The 18,681-nt window shown below is 38.2% G+C and overlaps 1 protein-coding gene across 9 annotated transcripts in view; it reads right to left on the reverse strand.

Moving 5' to 3' along the window:
- Positions 1 to 18,681, reverse strand: part of NDST4 (N-deacetylase and N-sulfotransferase 4) — a 253,236-nt gene that overhangs the window by 17,359 nt on the left and 217,196 nt on the right. For all 9 annotated transcript variants that reach the window (XM_043545412.1, XM_043545411.1, XM_037897103.1 and 6 more), the window contains exons 8-13: positions 13,923 to 14,105; positions 10,824 to 10,920; positions 7,774 to 7,897; positions 5,486 to 5,660; positions 3,478 to 3,648; positions 1,638 to 1,747 (exon numbers count right to left, since the gene is read on the reverse strand). In XM_043545412.1, the coding sequence (XP_043401347.1) occupies positions 1,638 to 1,747; positions 3,478 to 3,648; positions 5,486 to 5,660; positions 7,774 to 7,897; positions 10,824 to 10,920; positions 13,923 to 14,105 (860 nt within the window). The remainder of the gene's footprint in view (positions 1 to 1,637; positions 1,748 to 3,477; positions 3,649 to 5,485; positions 5,661 to 7,773; positions 7,898 to 10,823; positions 10,921 to 13,922; positions 14,106 to 18,681) is intronic.

Here is an 18,681-nt window from a genome sequence, read left to right on the forward strand (position 1 = left end):
GGAATGGACATGGATTATTACCCCAAGCCCTGCAGACATAGGAATCTGTAGGAGGAAATGACCACCCAAGCAGATGCTGAATATTTGGGGAGCCCCTGTAGCCCTTCACCTTCATAAGAGGCTGTTGGTTTCTTGGCTCCATGGAATACCCCCAATACAGAGCTTGCCCCTGGAAGTCAGCTGTAAGTGAGGTTCCCTAATGTGGAAAGGCCCAGTGTAAAAGCGTCTTCCTTATTTACTGCGGGTCTGGGAGGGTTAATATCCACCCAGTCCAAATTCCTGCAGAGATCCAAGAGCTGATGGTGAACTCTCTGCAGGGACTGGGAAAGGACAGGGAGATAGTTAACCACCCTTTCATGTGATCCAGGGGAAATCTATATATTTCAGGTCTCTTACATGTGTAGATCTCAGACCTGAACTGAACTCATTACAGGCACCTTTGTAAGGACTTCACTGAAGTCCAGGGCCATTGAAGTCAATGGAAAGTGTATAAAAGGCACACTAGACAGTAGGCTACTCCTCTGATTGCCTTTGGGCCTCACACTGGGGGATGAGCTTCCAGTAAATATAGGCAGAGAAACTAGTGTTGCCTATATTTAAGGCTGCCTGACACTTCCCATTATAAGATCCTCTTTTCTGTTCTTATAACTTCATCAAACTTCAACAGCTGAAATTTTCCCTGTTGGATGTTTTCTTCAGGCTGAATTTTTTGGGAAGTTTCAGCAAAGCCATTTCTGAGCACAAGATTAGGGAAAAATACATTGCTTTGCCCATGTCAAAAAACACGACTCTTTCAGCTGAAGGGAAACTCTCATGATTAAGGCTGTTAAATGATGCACTAGGTAACTGGATTCTATCACTGCCTCTGCCACAGAATTTCTGTGTGATGCTAAACAAGTCCCTTAAACCATACTTTTCACAGGTGATTACTAATTGCGCGTTCCTCATTTTCTGGGTGCCTGACTTGAGACCCTAGTGTTTGATTTGCAGAGGCGCAGCTGATTTGCAGTGAATGCTCAGAAGTCAGTGGGAGCTATGCTTTGAATAGATAAAATGCTATATAATGCTAAGAACTCTCAAAAATCAGGCCAGATGCATCTCAAATTGGGCATGCAAGATTATTGTATATTTATGACTTTGGTGTCTGTGTCTGTTTCCTATCTGTAAAATGGGGATAATACCCCATCACCTCTCAGGGCTGTTGTGAAAAATAACCTGAATAACGTTTGTGAAGTCCTCAAAAACTACAGCGAGGAGCACCATAGAAACAACCATGAAGAAATTAATAATTCTGTCTTCAGAGCAGAGTTTGGATGGTGTGAAGTAAATAAGTTCTGGGGCCTCACATTGAGCTATGGGTGTGGGGAGAAATGGACTAGTTGTTCATTCAGTGAGTGCCATCTATCCTGTGCACTGAATGAGGCAGGGGTCCTATAGGTAAAATAGTATGTGATCTTATCATGAAAGACTGTATCAGAATGGATATACCCAAGGGGGCTGATTTTTGAGTGCTTGACCTTGCAAACTTAATATTCTTTTAATGTAATTTTTTGTTTGTAACTGATGATAAATTGTCTGTGGGATATATGGATGTACATAATCATATACAACAGAAGAGTTTAAAGTTACAGACTCACGTTAGAGCTTCAGAGTAATTATAATGAGGTGAGACTCCCAAAAACTTCTGCACTTCATCCATCACTGTCGCTGGGTCACTTCTTAGCTGCTGTCCATCAATAATTAGCAACTGTAAGGATAGATTGTCCATTTAAGACAAAAGACTCAGTTCAATAAACTAAGCTACCTCACTTCCTCTGTGACACAACTGAAGGCAAGGTGGATTTGAGATAATATGGCATCAACAGCAGTCGTGCAATTCAGCTGTTTCTAGCCTTAATTTCTTCCTGCTCTGCCTCTTGCTGGAGAGGTATAGTCTTGCATCTGGCAACTGAGGGAACCGCTTGGATGCCTACATTGTTCTCCCCAATATAGTTATTTTTGCATGCACAAGCAAAGAATAAAATAAAAATCTCAAAGATTTACAGAATACTGAGAAAAACAGATTTAAAAAAGCTTGATTAGATAAGTCAGACATACAAAATATTCAAAAGCATTAAAATACACACTGAGCTTTCAGAGAAATAAGCACATACATATCTAGTAACTAAATAGTAACCACTATGCAGATGCAGTAGATTGACAGTATCTGATAATCAGTATATAATTATTACAGATCTTTCAAAAGTACGTTAACAAAATTTGGTCTGATGCAAAGCTACCTCAGTGCTGAACTGGACTTTGAGTCTAGTTGGTAAAGTTATATATAGAAGCTTTTGCAGTACAGAACTGTACAGATAATAACTAACTTGGATGGGTGTGTTTCATATTTATTGTGAGGGCTTATGAATTATTGACTTTTTTGAGTGCACATTAGTAAGCACAATAAGTGCACTTTCTGTACGCACTCTATAAAGAATGAGTTCACATTGTTGAGTATCTTGTAAAATTAATCACTGCAACTAGGCAAACATGGCAGTAGCCAATTTTACAAGAAATATGTGCATGCTTAACAGCAGGGTCTGCGTTCACTGTGATGAAATTAACTACTGCAGGGGGGAGAAACTTTAACATATGTCTTAGGAGCAGGAGGCCCAGCCTTAAGAACAGAGAAAGCAAACAGGTAATTGGAGTCCTGGTTCTCTTGGGGACCCAGAATCCCATGTATGTTCTGAAATTTGTGGGAAGCGTTATGTCCCCCTCCCTTAGCAGGACCAGAGAGAGTAAACAACTTTCTGCAGGAAGTCCTTCCTGCCATAGATCCCCCAACTTGCGGGCATATTTTTTTCTGAACTTTGCATCCCATGCTGCTTGTAGGCCGGTACTTGTTGCTTATCAAAAGAGAAGCAGGACTAAAGGGAGCAGATACAAGTCACTGACAAACCCAGTCCTCCTTTCACTTACTAACAATGGGTCTAGTCTATTTCCCCCCCTTTGTAGTACAACTTGAGGCCACGCAACAGAAAAGGCCAGCCATGGAAAGAAACAGACTCTATAGATCTTTTTGGCTTTCTAGCACTTAGACTAACTAGAAGACACAGCCTGTGCTTCCTAGTTTCACCACAGAGTTTCTTTAAGTCCTGGTCAGATGAGGCAGTCACAGGGGAGGTTGCTTACTACCCTACATATACCTTTTCCTTCCATACCCATTTTTCTTTGGAGGGGCAGAAGGTATGATTGAGAGTATGGAGCATCCATAGGTGTGCATTGTGTTAACCTGTTTTTTGTCAGGAAATAGGTATTCTGGTAGGGTTTTTGTAAAGATGAATTTTATCTAAGCATTTGTTTATATAGATTTTCCTTGAAATTTTTCCAAAAATCAATGAAAAAGCATCACAAGCTTATATGCAATAATGGTATAAGTTGAGATTGTTGTTCCCAAAATCAGTGAGCTTTGTGAAATGGCTAGCAGGAAATTACCTGGGAAGTGGGAAAGTGAGTTAGCCATCTTTCTATATGGGTAGCATACCACCCAGGGATGAGACATCTCTTCTGGAGAGTTCTTAACTCTGAGGGAGCCCAATGGTCTGATGTAATCACTTCATAGAAATTGAACTTCAAAGCTGCAGGGTCCTCATGAGATCGCTGGTGCTAGCATACAAAATTGAGAGACAAATAGCTATAATTAGCTAATTTATTTGAGCATAAGCTTTTGTGAGCTACAGCTCTCTTCATTGGATGCATTCAGTGGAAAATACAGTGGGGAGATTTATATACATAGAGAACATGAAACAATGGGTGCTACCATACACACTGTAACGAAAGTGATCACTTAAGATGAGCTATTACCAGGAGGAGAGTGGGGGCGGGGGGGGGGAACCTTTTGTAGTGATAATCAAGGTGGGCCGTTTCCAGCAGTTGACAAGAACATCTGAGGAACAGCGGGGGGTGGTGGGGGGTGGGAATAAACATGGGGAAATAGTTTTACTTTGTGTAATGACCCATCCACTCCCAGTCTCTATTCAAGCCTAAATTAATTGTATCCAGTTTGCAAATTAATTCCAATTCAGCAGTCTAGTTTATTTATGCTCAAATAAATTTGTTAGTCTCTAAGGTGCCACAAGTACTCTTTTTCTTTTTGCGAATACAGACTAACACAGCTGCTACTCTGAAACCTATAATTAGCTAGTAAATTAAGCCATAATTGAGTAAAGAAGTGAAAACTGTACTATTTCAGACTTCCAAACATAGTTAAGAATTTAGCAAATTGTAGCTTCACTGCTATTGTGTTACTGTAATGAAATATCCTAGATGAATAATGGTCTCATTTTCAAATGTCAGTCATGGCTATCATACCCTTAATAATAGCATCACCACCACCATCACCGTACACATTACCCAACCACCCAAGGCAAACCAAAAACCTATGGCTGTTTCAATGGAAGATTATCTATGGTTCTCTCCATTCTCAGGTGTTGTGGGCTCGAGGAAGGAGAGCACTTGGTGAAATTATGTGGCCTGTATTATGCAGGAGATCAGACCAAATGATCCATTCTAGCCTTAAAAATCTAAGAATCAACTATTTTACTAAGAAGGGATATTACCCACACACTCAGTTAACTGTTTGTAGAGACCAACAAGACCATGTTAAAACCATATAGAGCCTAATTTATTGAAACATTCAGAACTGGTAGCATTTCACACGTACTTTTGCAATCGCTTGGCAAAGGTATGCACCAGCTAGTGCAAGGCAGTGGAGAGTCAGGCACTAGAGCTGCATATACAATAGGAACAACTGGACCCTTAAGTCGCCACAGTGCAGCTCTACACTTTGTAGCACAGTTGGCAGTTGTGGTGTAGACAAGACACAGCCTTCTACCATCTCAGACTGCAGTTTAGGATGACCAGATAGCAAGTGTGAAAAATCGGGAGCGGGGGGTAATGGGTGCCTATGTAAGACAAAGGTCTTACTATCAGGACGGTCCCAGTAATATTAGGACGTATGATCACCCTACTACAGTTCTGCCAGTTGTTGGGATTGATGGAGCCACACTGATGGAGAATTACATGTCTAGTCTAGTCCAAATTCTGCCAATGTAGATGCAACCATAGGGCCTGTTTCTCCTCTGCCTTATGACTTGTGTAATCTTTTGTGAATGTGCTCAGGATGGGGCTGGAAGGAGTGTCAACTGGCATGGTGAACTAAGTGCTTTATATTGTTATTTGCAAACCTCATCATAGGGTATCAGAATTTTTCTAGTTCATGCCTAGTTTAACTTTATAGATGACTCTTTTGGCATTGCTCTGGCTATTTCATTTGTCTGTACAAATATGTCAAGTTGCTATATATGTTTAAACATTTTTTTTAAAACACAGGTGTTGATTTTCTTTTTTGGGGGCCAACCCATCTCTCCTGTGGAACATCTCCTAGGAAGGGGCATGAATTAGTTTCCACTCTCTGCTTTTGATTTCATTGCCCATTCCCTACCTGATACCAGGAGTATGCCCGATCTGATGGGTCAATGAGAATGGTGATGATCTTGGCCTTGGGGACCAGGGAAGCTGCTCGTCTGGGAGCCTCCTGAGAATGGAAGTAGTTGGCACTTTTCTCAAACAGAAAGTCAGTGGTGACATTCGAAGGGGTAGGGAAGAAATCCATGTACCTGGGAGAAGGAGACAATGATTCAAATTAAGAAAATAATAAATTGTCTTATACATATATTTTGCATTTCATAGCACGTGGAAATGTTAATCTTCCAACATAATTCACAAATGGAAGAAATCAAAACTCAACTGGGCAAAAGAGTCATTCTAAAGTCGTAACAGTAACAACCACTGGCTAGGGGGTCAATGGTGTGAACAGCTGAACATTGTGACTGTATTGGCAATGATTTCCACTAGTGATAAGGAAAGTACTAATTGTACTTATAATGAATATTGAGTGAATAACTGGAAATACTCTTTTTCCTAGGAGAGCATTTTTAACAATAAAAGTGTTGATGGAGATTCACATCTAAGCGTTCCTAATCTGAAGTCAAAGTGTGTACAGATTAAAGATGTGAAGTCAGATTCTAGACTGTGCTTCTAGTAGGTGTTCCAAAGAACCTGCTGCCCAGTGGGAGGAGAGAATAATGTGGCTTTAAGCCACTTTTGCATCCTCCCAGTTCTGCATTGCTCTGAGGAATGGAGTGGTCCCTGGCATAAATTAGACAGTTTTGGGGAAGGAGGAGGGGTAGTTGGGGGAGGCTGCTTGCGTTACAGCTATAGCAGCAGTGCTGTCTGGAATCCAAGCAGTGCTACATGCTTCAGTCCCAGAATGCTCCCTATGCCAGCCTGCGTGTCTTCCTCAGTTGCTATGCTGGAGAAATTCTATCCTGGCTGGATCTGTGCCTTTTAAAGACCCTAGCCCTACTACAGTCCCTTTACCTGGTGTAAAGGCCAAAATAGGGATTATAATCTCACCGCAGACATAAAAATGCTGTAGATGGAAAAACATGGTATAAATTGTGATATGTTTGTTATTGCAATTCTAATCTAATTTGCCGATTGTGGGCCAGTCAATGGAGCTGCACTGATTTACATCAGCTGAAGGGCTGGTCCTTTGTATTGTGCAGAGCAAGATGGATGTTTTAGAAACAAAGTCAATATAGAATTATCTTCTGCTTCTTGTTCTTGCAATGTCACTATAGGTTCATTATCCCATATATTATTTGAATGCTTCCATGGATATAGGCCATGCATCCAGATGTATGTTGGGATTAACAAAATAAATCTGCAACCTCCCTCACCTTTTGTTATGATACAATCTCTACATGTCTCAGACATAAACAAAAACTACAAAAATAGACATGTATCTTGCAATGAAATTCAGGCTAATAAAAGGCACCTGAACGCTGGTAATATCAATAGCAATATGAGACATGCTTCATTATGTAGTATGAAAAAATACACAATGAAGCGTTTCCGTCTCCTGGGTTTTCGCAACATTTTTAACCTAGTAATTCAGTATTTCTCTTAAACTAAGTGTAGCCACTGTGATAATGTTGTTTTCAGTGATTTTTTTAAAATATATTGTGTAGTTCTGTTTCTATTCTTCATTGCAGCATATTACAGTTTTGTATGATTTAAACAATTCAAGATTAGCCTTTTAAAATACATATATTTCGCAATGTTCTTCCTTCATATTAGCTTTACTATAAGTGTGACCACAGCTAGTACCTTTTGGTACATGAATCGTTACAAAATAATTTCTTTAAAGATTTAAAAACCCACGTTAATGAGTCTGAGAGGAATGACAATCTAAAGTTCCTTATTAATGGCTCAATTCTGCCACACTTTGTTATGCTGAATAGTAATTTACTCCACAAGCAGTCTCGATGGCTAGATTATGCCACATTTACTCATGTAGAATTAGACCCTACTTTACGAGTAGTACAATCTGAGAAAGGGCTGTACAATCTATTAAATGAATATGATTATGATGAAATTGCAGAGTAAGGTATAACACAGCATGGGGAGAAGGAGTCAGAATTGGGTTCTCTATTATATTAGTTTACTAGAAACTATGACAGTTATTGTAACATCTAAATAAAATTAAGGGCAACACTTGATTAAGTGTCCCTTCATTATGAATTAGGTTCTAATTCACTCTGATAGTGCCAGACATAGCAAATTCATCTGGTAATTATGTGGTTGTCACATATACTTCTATAATTGTTCCATTGTGATTTAGCATGTGTTAATAAGAGACATTTTTTTTTCTGTTCGTCTTCTTACCAATCAATTCCCTTGTGATAGTTGTTTCCATTGAAGAACTGAACTTCTTCAAAAGTTTTTGGATTAGGGAGATTACTGATGATAGAAGGATGCATAAGGAGAAATAAATAAAGTGCTGTTGTTCCTAAAAGGAGAAAAAAACCAAGACACAGGATTATTTGACATAGTTAGGAAGGGTAAGATACATCTCAAGCTTTTAAATTTAAGCAAGTATTTCTGAACAAATATGCACAAATGAAGAGAAAAATTTAAAAAGTGTTTTTTTATAAGATACATTCTCATTAATGAAAGGATGTGTTAGCATGCTGGAGTTTTAACTTTGAAGAGACAATACATGTAAGTTTATTTGTTCTGTGGTCATTAACTCTTTCATTCTCAAGAGTCCTAATTCTGCTCTGATGCAGGCGTGAGGTTTCTATTCACGTCAGAGGAAGCCATGTTTGTGCATACAATGGCAGAAATTGGCCCTAAATTTTTGCAACATATTTCATGTTAAAACAAAGCATGTTTTGTACAGCTTTTCATAAATAATTATTGTAGGACTGTTTTCATTTCTTTCAGTCTTTGTCAATATCTGTTTATCTCCTCTGGATTGCTAGATGTTACATATCCTCTGCTTAAGTGATAACATTAGTTCCCACCAAACTAGACTAAGGGCAAGTCTACACTACAAAATTAAGAAGTCCAAAGTTACATTGACGTACGGCCACTACACTAATTAAGTCGCTTCTGCATGTCCACACTATGCTCTTTGTGTCGACGGTGTTCATCCTCACCAGGAGCACCAATTTAACTATCAGTGTGGGGCATTGTGGGACAGCTTCTGAAAGGCAGCAACAGCCAGTGTAAGCAGCACAGTGTCTACGCTGACACTGCGTTGACTTAACTACGTTGACCTAAGCAGTACGCCTCTTGCGGAGGTGGAGATATTAAGTCAGCGTAGTGGGCAAATTACGTCGATTGGAGCTACATTTTAATGTAGATGCTTACAGAGTTAGACCAGGCTTAAATTCATAAGTAGCTGGGATGTCCTGTTTGCAGGAATCACTAAGAAAGACAGTTTCATACTCGCTATTTTGCCACTGGAAATGAAAAGTGTGGTGTCACTTGAGCTTACAGCAGAATGTCTTTTTAAACTTTCTATTAATGGATTATACACCATCTAAAACGGCTATCTTTTTAAAGATTTTTTCACGTCTTACCTCCAGGTTGAGATTTATCGTGACTTGGTTGAGAAATATATATATATTTTGTTTTTTAAAAGAGAACAGGAATTTAAAGGTATGTTCTCAAGATAATGCCTAATGCTGAGAGCAACAGCAATCAGTGTATCAGTGACTCTATCACTGACTCATCCTAGCCTGTCTACATTGTCAGTGGCACGTAGGGTATGTATAGCTCCATGCAGCAGTGAAAAACAGGCCGCATCCACACTGTGGTGTGTAGCTACATGTGGCAGTGAATGGCTCTGGCCAGGGGGTGGCAGCAGGACACTACACTATTAAAAGCAGCAGTGTAGATGGGTGTGTGTAGAGAGCTGTGTAGGGTATATACCCTAAGGTTCTACATGTCTTTATCCATCTAAGCAGTGCCTCACTGTCTACACTGCTATTTATACCCATACTCTGGGGAGGTGCCATGTCTGTACTCTACACACACATACGTGTAGACGTAGTCTATATGTAACCTTGGGCAACTTCTCTTTGCCTGGGCTTCCACCTTCTGTAAGATGGTGATAATACTAACCCACAGAGGTGTTTGTTGGGCTTAGAGTTTGTATAGCACTTTGACATCCCCAAATGAAAGGAACTATATAGGTGATAAATACTCTTATTAGGATTGCAAACATTGTGAAGGTATTTGGTCAGAGCTCTTAATAGTTTTCTTATCTTTGTGTCTCACAGCATAATAAAATGGGTGTTTGTTGTGAATGTTTGCTCTACTTTCTGACTACTTCCATATTACATGTCTGCTAAATGCAGAACACATTGACACAAAACTTAAATCAGTTTCTGGGGAAAAATGATTACATGAGATCCATATAAATACCTAGCTGTTATATAGTGCTATTCATCTTTAGATCTCAAAACACTTTACAAAGGAGGTAGGTATCAACTGTAGAAAATATAAAATAATTTAACTGAAAACATCATGAGTGAAATGCTTTAACTCTTATTATCCTTCAACTCCAGAGAAAGTAATCAGGACAAAATTATTCCTTACACTGGTATATACTGAGTTCTGGTAATTGGCCATATTTGGTTTCTAGTTTTTCTAACTGCATTGTTTTCATTGTGGTGGAATGAAATGCTGCACCTTCTCTGTACATGGGGAGAATTTAATTCATAGAGTGCCAGTACAGAAGCTGAGTGCTACTGAAATCCCATTTTAAAATAGGGCACAAGTCTTGTGCTGACCCTATGCAGGGGGGGTGAATTTGACCCTGCGTTCTGAAAATTGCATTGGAATAACGCATGGGAACAGTATCTGAAACATAGCTTAGTATTTTGATGTGCAGCCTCCCTTGTAATGAGACTAACTGCTCCCACCCAAAAGTTATCACCAACATAACCAATTCCATAATTACCAGGGAAAAAGTATTCCTTTAGTTTAATAGGAAGGATTATAACTGCAAAGTGTTGCTATTTTGACCTCAGGAGCCTTTCCACTTCAAAGAAAGGTATTAACAAAACTATACAAGCCTCTTGATTCTGCAAAATCAGCTGGAATTCCCATGAGAATAGGCATTTTTGTGAGATATAACAATGCATCTGGTCGGAGTACTGTGATAACAATCTGGGCTTGGTTCTAAAAGTGGCTGATGGTTCGGAAAGAGAGTTCCTATTTTATCCAAGCCACTTTCTCCCCATAAGCAATGGAAGAGTTAACAGCAGCTATTGGTTTCTATTCAGAATGTATTACCTCTTTACATTTGAATTTACTCTATCACGCATTATTCCAAAATAAATATATACAACACCAAAAAGTGGGCTACAATATGCTTAGAATCACACCCTCTGTTCAAGTCATTGCAATTCACCATTTCTCACCTGTTTTCTGAGGTCCAATCACAAGAAATTTTGGAAGATGGTAACAAGTTTTATCTCTGGACCAGATATCCCTATGACGTTTATCGTCACATGGATTCTGAGGGGGAAAAAAAGACAATTATTTCTGCTGCTCTGGAGAAAATTTCAAATGCCCTGATGCAGTAGAGATTTACACAGATACTTAATTTTATGCACTGGGGTGAAATTCTAGCATGGTTGAAGTCAGTGGTAACACTTTTCAAATTTCACCCCAGGAATTCAGTTCTGCAAGGAACTAAGCACTCTGGCCCTAACCAACCAATCAAGTAAGAATTCTAGGCACATGCTTGAGTGTTTTGGCACATCGGGATCAGAGTGTTCCATATGTTGTGGGATTAAGACCTAGAGTAATCCCAATGAAATCAGTAAAGTTGAGCAATTGTGTACATTTTGCAGGATCAGTGTCAAAATGAAAATTTTGTGAGGCTATAACATTTCCTTCTTTCTCCCTATGTATTACGTGCATGGGACTTCTATGTTTATAGATTCATCGATTTTTAAGCCCAGAAAAGAACATGATGATTATCTAGTCTGATCTCCTGCTTAAGAGGCCAGAAAATTTTGCCAAATGGTTCCTGCATCAAGCCCATAACTTCTGCTTGAGCTAGAATATCACTTCAGGTGTCCAGCTTCTCTCAGAATAAGGGCCCCAAAATAAGCATAATGTTGTTACAATGGCATCTGAAATACAGAATGCAATAAGGGAACTCAGAATACTCATTTACATAAGGTATAAATGTGATTGGCACTTCGTAAATGGATAGACAGATGGACTGATCTAGATAGATAAATGTAATTTCCCCCATTGTAAATAAGCATTTGAAAACTAAGGTGGGAGGTTATTTTATTGACATGATACAAATGTTCACAGTAAGTAAAGTGTGAAGTGAATTTCAGTATTTCTGCTGGAAATGCTTACATACTGCTTACAGTCAGGAATAGGCACACCAGGGGAATTACCTGACCAATCACAACTACACACAGCTCAAATTAGAAGATTCACTATTAATCCATAAAATATCAGGGCCAACTCCTTAGCTGTTATAAATAAGTGTAGCTCAGTTAAAATAAATTCATTTACACCTGATAAAAGATACGTCCCCAAATTTTAAGTTATTACAGCTGTTCAGCATTTTTCAAACACAAAAGTTTCAAAATTGAAAATTGGGGGAGAATACTCTTTCATTCTTAAATTTGTTACTTCTAAAGTCTTAATCCAGAACCTACTTTTTTTTTCCTTTTACTCCCCGCCCACCCCACAGCCCATTTTCATTTTTCCATTTTTTTTTAAATTGAACTATTTCTCATTTTTCAAAAAATCTAAAAATATTAGTCTAATAAATTTGAAGTGAAATCTGCTTGCAGATATTCCATGGGGCATAAAATAAAGCTAAATTAATTGATCAAGTTGTTTGCTCCACATTAGTCAGCTCTTCTAGTGACTGAAAGTCACCACGATACAATTCTGTATGGTGCAGTTTACAACACGAGTTGCTGGTTATAATGCAGTTCCTAGGGAACAGCTAGTCACAGCATAATTAAAAGTCTTGTTGACAGTCTCTTCTCTGAGGCATAGTGCCTGAACTACCTTCTCATCCCTACAGGAAATCTCTCTAAGTCAAGGCTGATGTACAGCAGTCTGGAGAAGCTGGCACAGCTCCTTCTTGTACTCTACCTGTAGAGGACACTATTCCTTAGTTCTGCCAGTGTGACATAGTTCACAATCACTATGGCGCTGATCAAGCAAATGAGTCAATAAGACTATTCATGTGCTTAAAATTAAAGCACTCGCCTAAAGGCTTTGCATGATTGAGGCCTAAGTTCGTTTTAGATTTAAAAGGAATAAAAATTAAGTATTAACAAATAAGTTTCCATTTATGGTTAAAATTACCTATTGCTATTATGCCTTCTAGCTATTCATATTACTTATTAGGTGACAAAGAAGTTTCAAATATATAGTAGTTAGTGACAATTTCAATTTACATAATAATCCAAAAGACAGGAAAAAAAGAGAAATTTAGGATATTATTCAATACTAATATTCTACTACATGTTAATGCAAAATAAAAATGTGTGAACAGAAAATCCGAAGAAAAAAGTAAGAGTTGATTATTCTTTCAAGAAGTTATTATACTGATGTTGTCTTTGCATAAGCTGGTAATGGTTTGTTGAAGACCAGATTTGTTAATGCATTAAGTTAACCAAATATAATGGGACAAATTTGTATCTGGTGCAAATCAGTATAACTCTATCAATGGAAGCTAGGCCAATTTATATATTAGCTGCAGATCTTGCCAAAACTAGTTAAAAACAAATTCTGTTCTCTTATACCACCATAAGTGCACATATTTCCTTTGAGTTATTCTGGATTTACACTTGTGTATCAGAGTGTGCTTTGGCATATCATGTGCTGAATCACAGAGGAACCATGAATATGTGATAATTATTTGACAATTGCTATCCTGGCATTACGGGCAGCATTGGCATTTATTTCAAATGGAGGTGGGAACTAGTCATCATTGAGTTGGGGTAAGACATTTCTTTATTTTCAGAGTAACTGTTTATGCTAATCACTATCTCCCATATGGGATTTTTTCCTTGCTGTTTTAAAGAAGGGGATATCCTTGCTACAACTGCAGTGACTTAATGCTAGTGATTCCATATTAATGGGTACAGTGAATCTGCATTGTGGTAGATCTCACTCATCTGTTTTCATCCTAATGATTGTGCATCAAGATAAGTTAATACAATGTGATGTGTCAGGAAAAGAAGAGGGAAGGGAAGCCCAGATAAATAGCAACCAACTGCTCTTAAACTGGCTGGTATTTGACTGAGTTTAAGCAAGTGCCTTGCTTTATCTGTGCAGATCACAACTAACAAATATGCAAATATATTCTCAGTCAAAGCTGTTGTCTTTGAAGAAAATAAAATAAATCCAAAAAGGCATTTAAAACAAAATAAAATATCTTCATTTTTAATGTGTCTTTTGGCAAAAGATTTTAGAAGTGCATTGTAATTGAAGAATTATAAGTGGGACTATTGACAGGTATGTTATATTACCTGCCAGAGAGGGTCCTTTTGCTCAGGGAAGAGTTCAAAGTACTTGTAAGCCAGCTGAACTGGAGGCAGAGTCTGTAGTTTTAGGTTAGTCCAGTTCTTAACAAAGTTGGCCAGATTCAAAAAGGTGTATAACCCCAGGCGGTCATTCCCGTAGTTGGACAAATGGGTCATGAAGATGCTGATCTGAAAGGTAAACAAAAGTGTTTTATAAAACTTACAACAGCAGGACATCAATAGATGGCAGTAGCTGTATTTGGAAGATTGAGTCTTGCAATTTCCTGTAATAATTTAAAAAAAAAATTCTAAACTAGTGGTGCGATTAGTTTGCACATTCACACTCTAACTGGGAGGCATGCCTCTTTGAAAGTTTTACAGCCCCCAACTTCGTCTGCATCTGTAGCATCCCTTTTGATTTGTTCCTTCATCAACTTCCCCATGAACGGACATTAAAATGCTACATTTAGACATTTTCCCCTCTCTCGTTTCAAAGTTTAGAAACAAACCAAATGGTCCTGCACCCCATTTTCTCTGTTGATTTTAATCTGACCTCTCTCAAACAGTATGCCTAGAAGAAGTCGATTTTTTCTGACCTTCCTCAATTGTCTTGTCTGCTTTAATATTCATAGGTTCCTAATACTTCCACAATTCATTGCACTCCTATTTTTTACCCCAAGAGACTATGAAGTGAATTTACTCCTCGTGAAGGCGCTGATAGCTTGAGCCAGGTCTGATACTTTCAAATGCAGTGTAGGTTTCCTCAGAAAGCACTTAAATTTCCCCTCCTCGCCTGAATTTTGTGTTTGTGAGAAGTTCCAGAAAAATCTTAGAGAAGACTGGGATCATTTATCTCATAGAGACCATACATTTTGGGCTACAGGAATAACCAATTCCTCACCAGTACAGATTAACCCCTTTCCAATATGGCCACTTCAAAAGGGAAAGTTCAAGAATTTTATTAAGATGACGTTAAAATAAAAGGAAAATGGTACAGAGTTTAAGCGTAGAAGTTTCTGGTTATCAGAGAATAATGTACAGATTACCAAGGTGTGTGAAGTTCAGTTTAGGATTGGATGGCGTAAGGAATACATAATCTGCAATATCCCCATCTGGGCGTAAAAGGTTAACAGGTCAAAGTACAGACATTGAGATATGAGGGTATGTTGTTCATATAATGGCTATGTTCAGGTGTGGAGTTTAATGAGTGGATATGATGATGAGGATGGATTTACCCTCATTTGGTGAGATTTAAATCCACATGCTCATTCCATCTCTGCAGCTTAAACTGCGAACAGTGGTGCTGACTAGTGCTAATTGTAATGGTGCTGTTTGAAGTAGCCTTAGCCTCCCTAAGAACTGGATTGATCCCAGCATTTCGTATAACTTTCACCAACATACAGCCAGGAGCCTGTATCAACTCTCAGCCTGTATCAACAAGACTGGATACAGATTGGATTCAAACTGGTGGCTGAGAAAAGAAGGCTCTATTGCCTTACCACAGAGCATCCTTTCCTCCCTCTTGACTTCCTTACTTGATTTAAGAACACTAACAGTTCCAGTCCTGGTGTTCTTTTACAGATTGAAAAGTTGCTTTGATGGTTTTGTGATGCCATAAAACTCATTTTTACTTGTTCCACTTTTGCTGATATCACAAGACATTCTTGTTTATTTGAATTTGATCATCTCTATTTTTGCTTTAAAAAACAAACAAACTTCTGTTTACAGAGAAGACTTGAAAGACTGCATAAAAGTGTTCTTTACTTCAAATGAAGATGTTTTTGTTTAAATTTGCATGATAGCAGGCTGGAAATTTTAGATTCCAGACATAATTTCTCCTTGAAGGTAATATGACTCCTGTCTTTTTAGTAGTCTTATTTTGTTTCTCCTTTACATGATCACTGCTTTGCAGATCACCATCTCAGGCTCGGTGATGAAGGAACTGATATGAACAATGTGAAAAACATAGTTCATAGCACTACATATAAAGCTATCCAATTAAATTTCACCTATGGAGAGGCATTAGTGTCTCTCTAAAAGTTCTTATTTAGCTCTGTGGGGAAGCTATCTATTCTGGATTTGCTACTTACCAACTTATAGTGATTGGATTAGACTTAGTAATAGTAAGTACATTGTCAATAGAAATTAATTATACAGCTATCAAGAAATATAGCGGTAACTGATTTCCATATGTTTATGTATATTTCCAGTGGAATTGCTCTGAGGTTAACAGGAAGTAAAATGCATCTGATCTCAATAAGCAAAAGATAGCCAATGTCATCCCTGCAATTAAGAAATAGCTCATGTTTGTTGTGGTAATTATACCGAGTGTTAGATGGTGTTATTATGAGGCAGAAGGTTGGAGACAGAATTATTTTTAAACTTCCAGGGAGTGATCTCCAGGAATTGTACTGCCTGGAGATTAGCATTTTACTCTACCCTCTTAATGTTATGTCAGAATGGAAATGAAAAATAAAGAACACGGTCAGACTTGTGCATTTACTGGTCATTATTGAAAAGGATATGACAGCCTTAGCCAGTGAGACATTTACCTTTATCGCAGTCTTATGCATCACACAGCTGTGAATTTATCATCACAATGTGTCTTTTTCAGATCACAGATCCATTCAAAGACAGTGACTCCAGCATCCCCTAGAAGTGTGCATTGCAATATGAGGCTCCAAAACAGTAGCAGCCATGTTTCTGGGGGGATGTCTGCCCTTCATTGAAGTGCCTGTTAAATGCTGCAATAAACTATATGCTGCTAAAGAGGGCTATAGCATCATACCTAAGACTGAGTGAGAACCTGCATAAAAGTATGAGTTGGTGAGTAATGAACTGATAAGGGATGATTCAGCACATTAAAGATCAGATTCCCTAGAATGCTGATCTAAATATCTATCTATATATATACACACATATCTATCCATCTACAATGAAAGAGTGTTTGTTTCTGTAACAATGGGGACACAGGTTTACTCTGATGTCATTAGGCACTATGTCTTTACTACTAACCTATATGGCTCATTCCTGCAAGTTGCAAGAGCCTTCTGGCCTTCATCCAGCAAAGAAAGTGAGTGAGACTATCTCTTGCTTAAAGTTAAGCACATGCTTAAGTGCATTGCTACAGCAAGGTCAAAGTGCTCAGGCTTGAGCCCTAACAGAGCAGTGGTACTGAAGAAGGCTGCACTCACACACCGCACCATGCCTTTCTACCTCTCAGGTAACCATAGCATAGAAGCAGTGCATTTTCCATTTCCACCCTTGCAGATCTGCTCATGACCCGCTTCTTTAAGAGCAGCCTCCCATTGTTTAAAAACCACGTCCATTAGTTTTTTAAATTATTTATAAGGCTTTGAGTACTTTTATGAGGTGAAGATGGATGGAATTTAAGAAAATGTCTCTCAGGGCTTATCTCTAGTGCATTTGCACTGTGCCCACTTTATTCCACAAAAAGATAATCCATTCTTCATTTTTATTCTGTTCTGAGCCTCCTCTGAGCAAAGATTGGGAACCGTACAAGAGTTTTTAAAATCAATTGGACTATGCTTAAACTGCTAATTTCAATGTTTATGCACCTTATAATTTAGCATCATTTGATATAACCACAGTGTACATTAATATTTCCAGTGCTCAACACTATACACATGTAACAACCCTGATATTCTGGGCCATTTAAGGCAGCATGAGTTTCCTTCTCTGTACACAAGTACACATCTCATAGTATTGTCACCACTGTGTGGTTCGGTTTACATAATGAAGCACAGGTTACAATACACTGGTTAATAATAGTGATGGCCAGCATTCTGGCAAGCATAAGGATAGTGGACAATTTCAGAAGAATCTTTTTTTATTTGTGTACTCACTTTACTTTTTTTTAAAAAAGAAAAGACTCTTTGTTCTTGAATTCATCCCATAAAAAGATGTGACAAGTGCTTCCTATGAACTATTTAAACATGATAAAATGAAAACATTTATAGGAAATATTAGAGAATATAATTTCCTCTATGAAGCGTCTCTTGTTTCTGATGAGTGCCAGACACCATCTGCCAATGGCATTTAATAGCAAATAAAATGCATGTCGGTAAATCCTTTCTTCCTCTCTCTTCCATCTAGTGAAAATGCTTCTTGTGGAAATATATGCGCAGGAGACTTTTCCGAGGTTTAGCTCAGGTAACTTAACAATTTACTTAGAGCTATGCCCAAACCAAAACCCCAGGTATGAATATCCCTGAACTTTGGGAACTTGGGGAAGTTCAGATCCATGTCAGCTCAGGCCCATTTTACTATTCAACCAGCAATCTTCTTCTCCTCTTTGAAAGTGAAAAAGAATGTTTTTAAAATCATTAGTTGCTCCTTCTTTCCAAAGTAAAGGATAATAAACTAGGACAATATTACCCCTTCCTGAGTGTAGCATGGATAGCCATCTTACTTACAGTACTTCTATATCTATGAGAATATAATGCTCGCTAAAATGACTGAGTTGGCATGATGCTCTTAAATTCTGTGCCCAGAAAGATAATGGAGCAAATAATTAAGCAATCAATTTGCAAACAACTAGAAGATAATAAGGTGAAAAGTAACTGTTAGCATGGATTTATCAAAAACAAATCGTGTCAAACCAACCTGATTGCTTTCTTTGACAAATGGTATATCTTGATTTTAGTAAAGCTTTTGATACTGTCCCGCATGATCTTCTCATAAATAAACCAGGGAAATGCAACTTAGATGGAGCTACTATAAGGTAGGTGCAAAACTGGTTGGA

Source organism: Chelonia mydas, chromosome 4 (assembly GCF_015237465.2).
Source record: "Chelonia mydas isolate rCheMyd1 chromosome 4, rCheMyd1.pri.v2, whole genome shotgun sequence".
Taxonomy (NCBI): Eukaryota; Metazoa; Chordata; order Testudines; family Cheloniidae; genus Chelonia; species Chelonia mydas.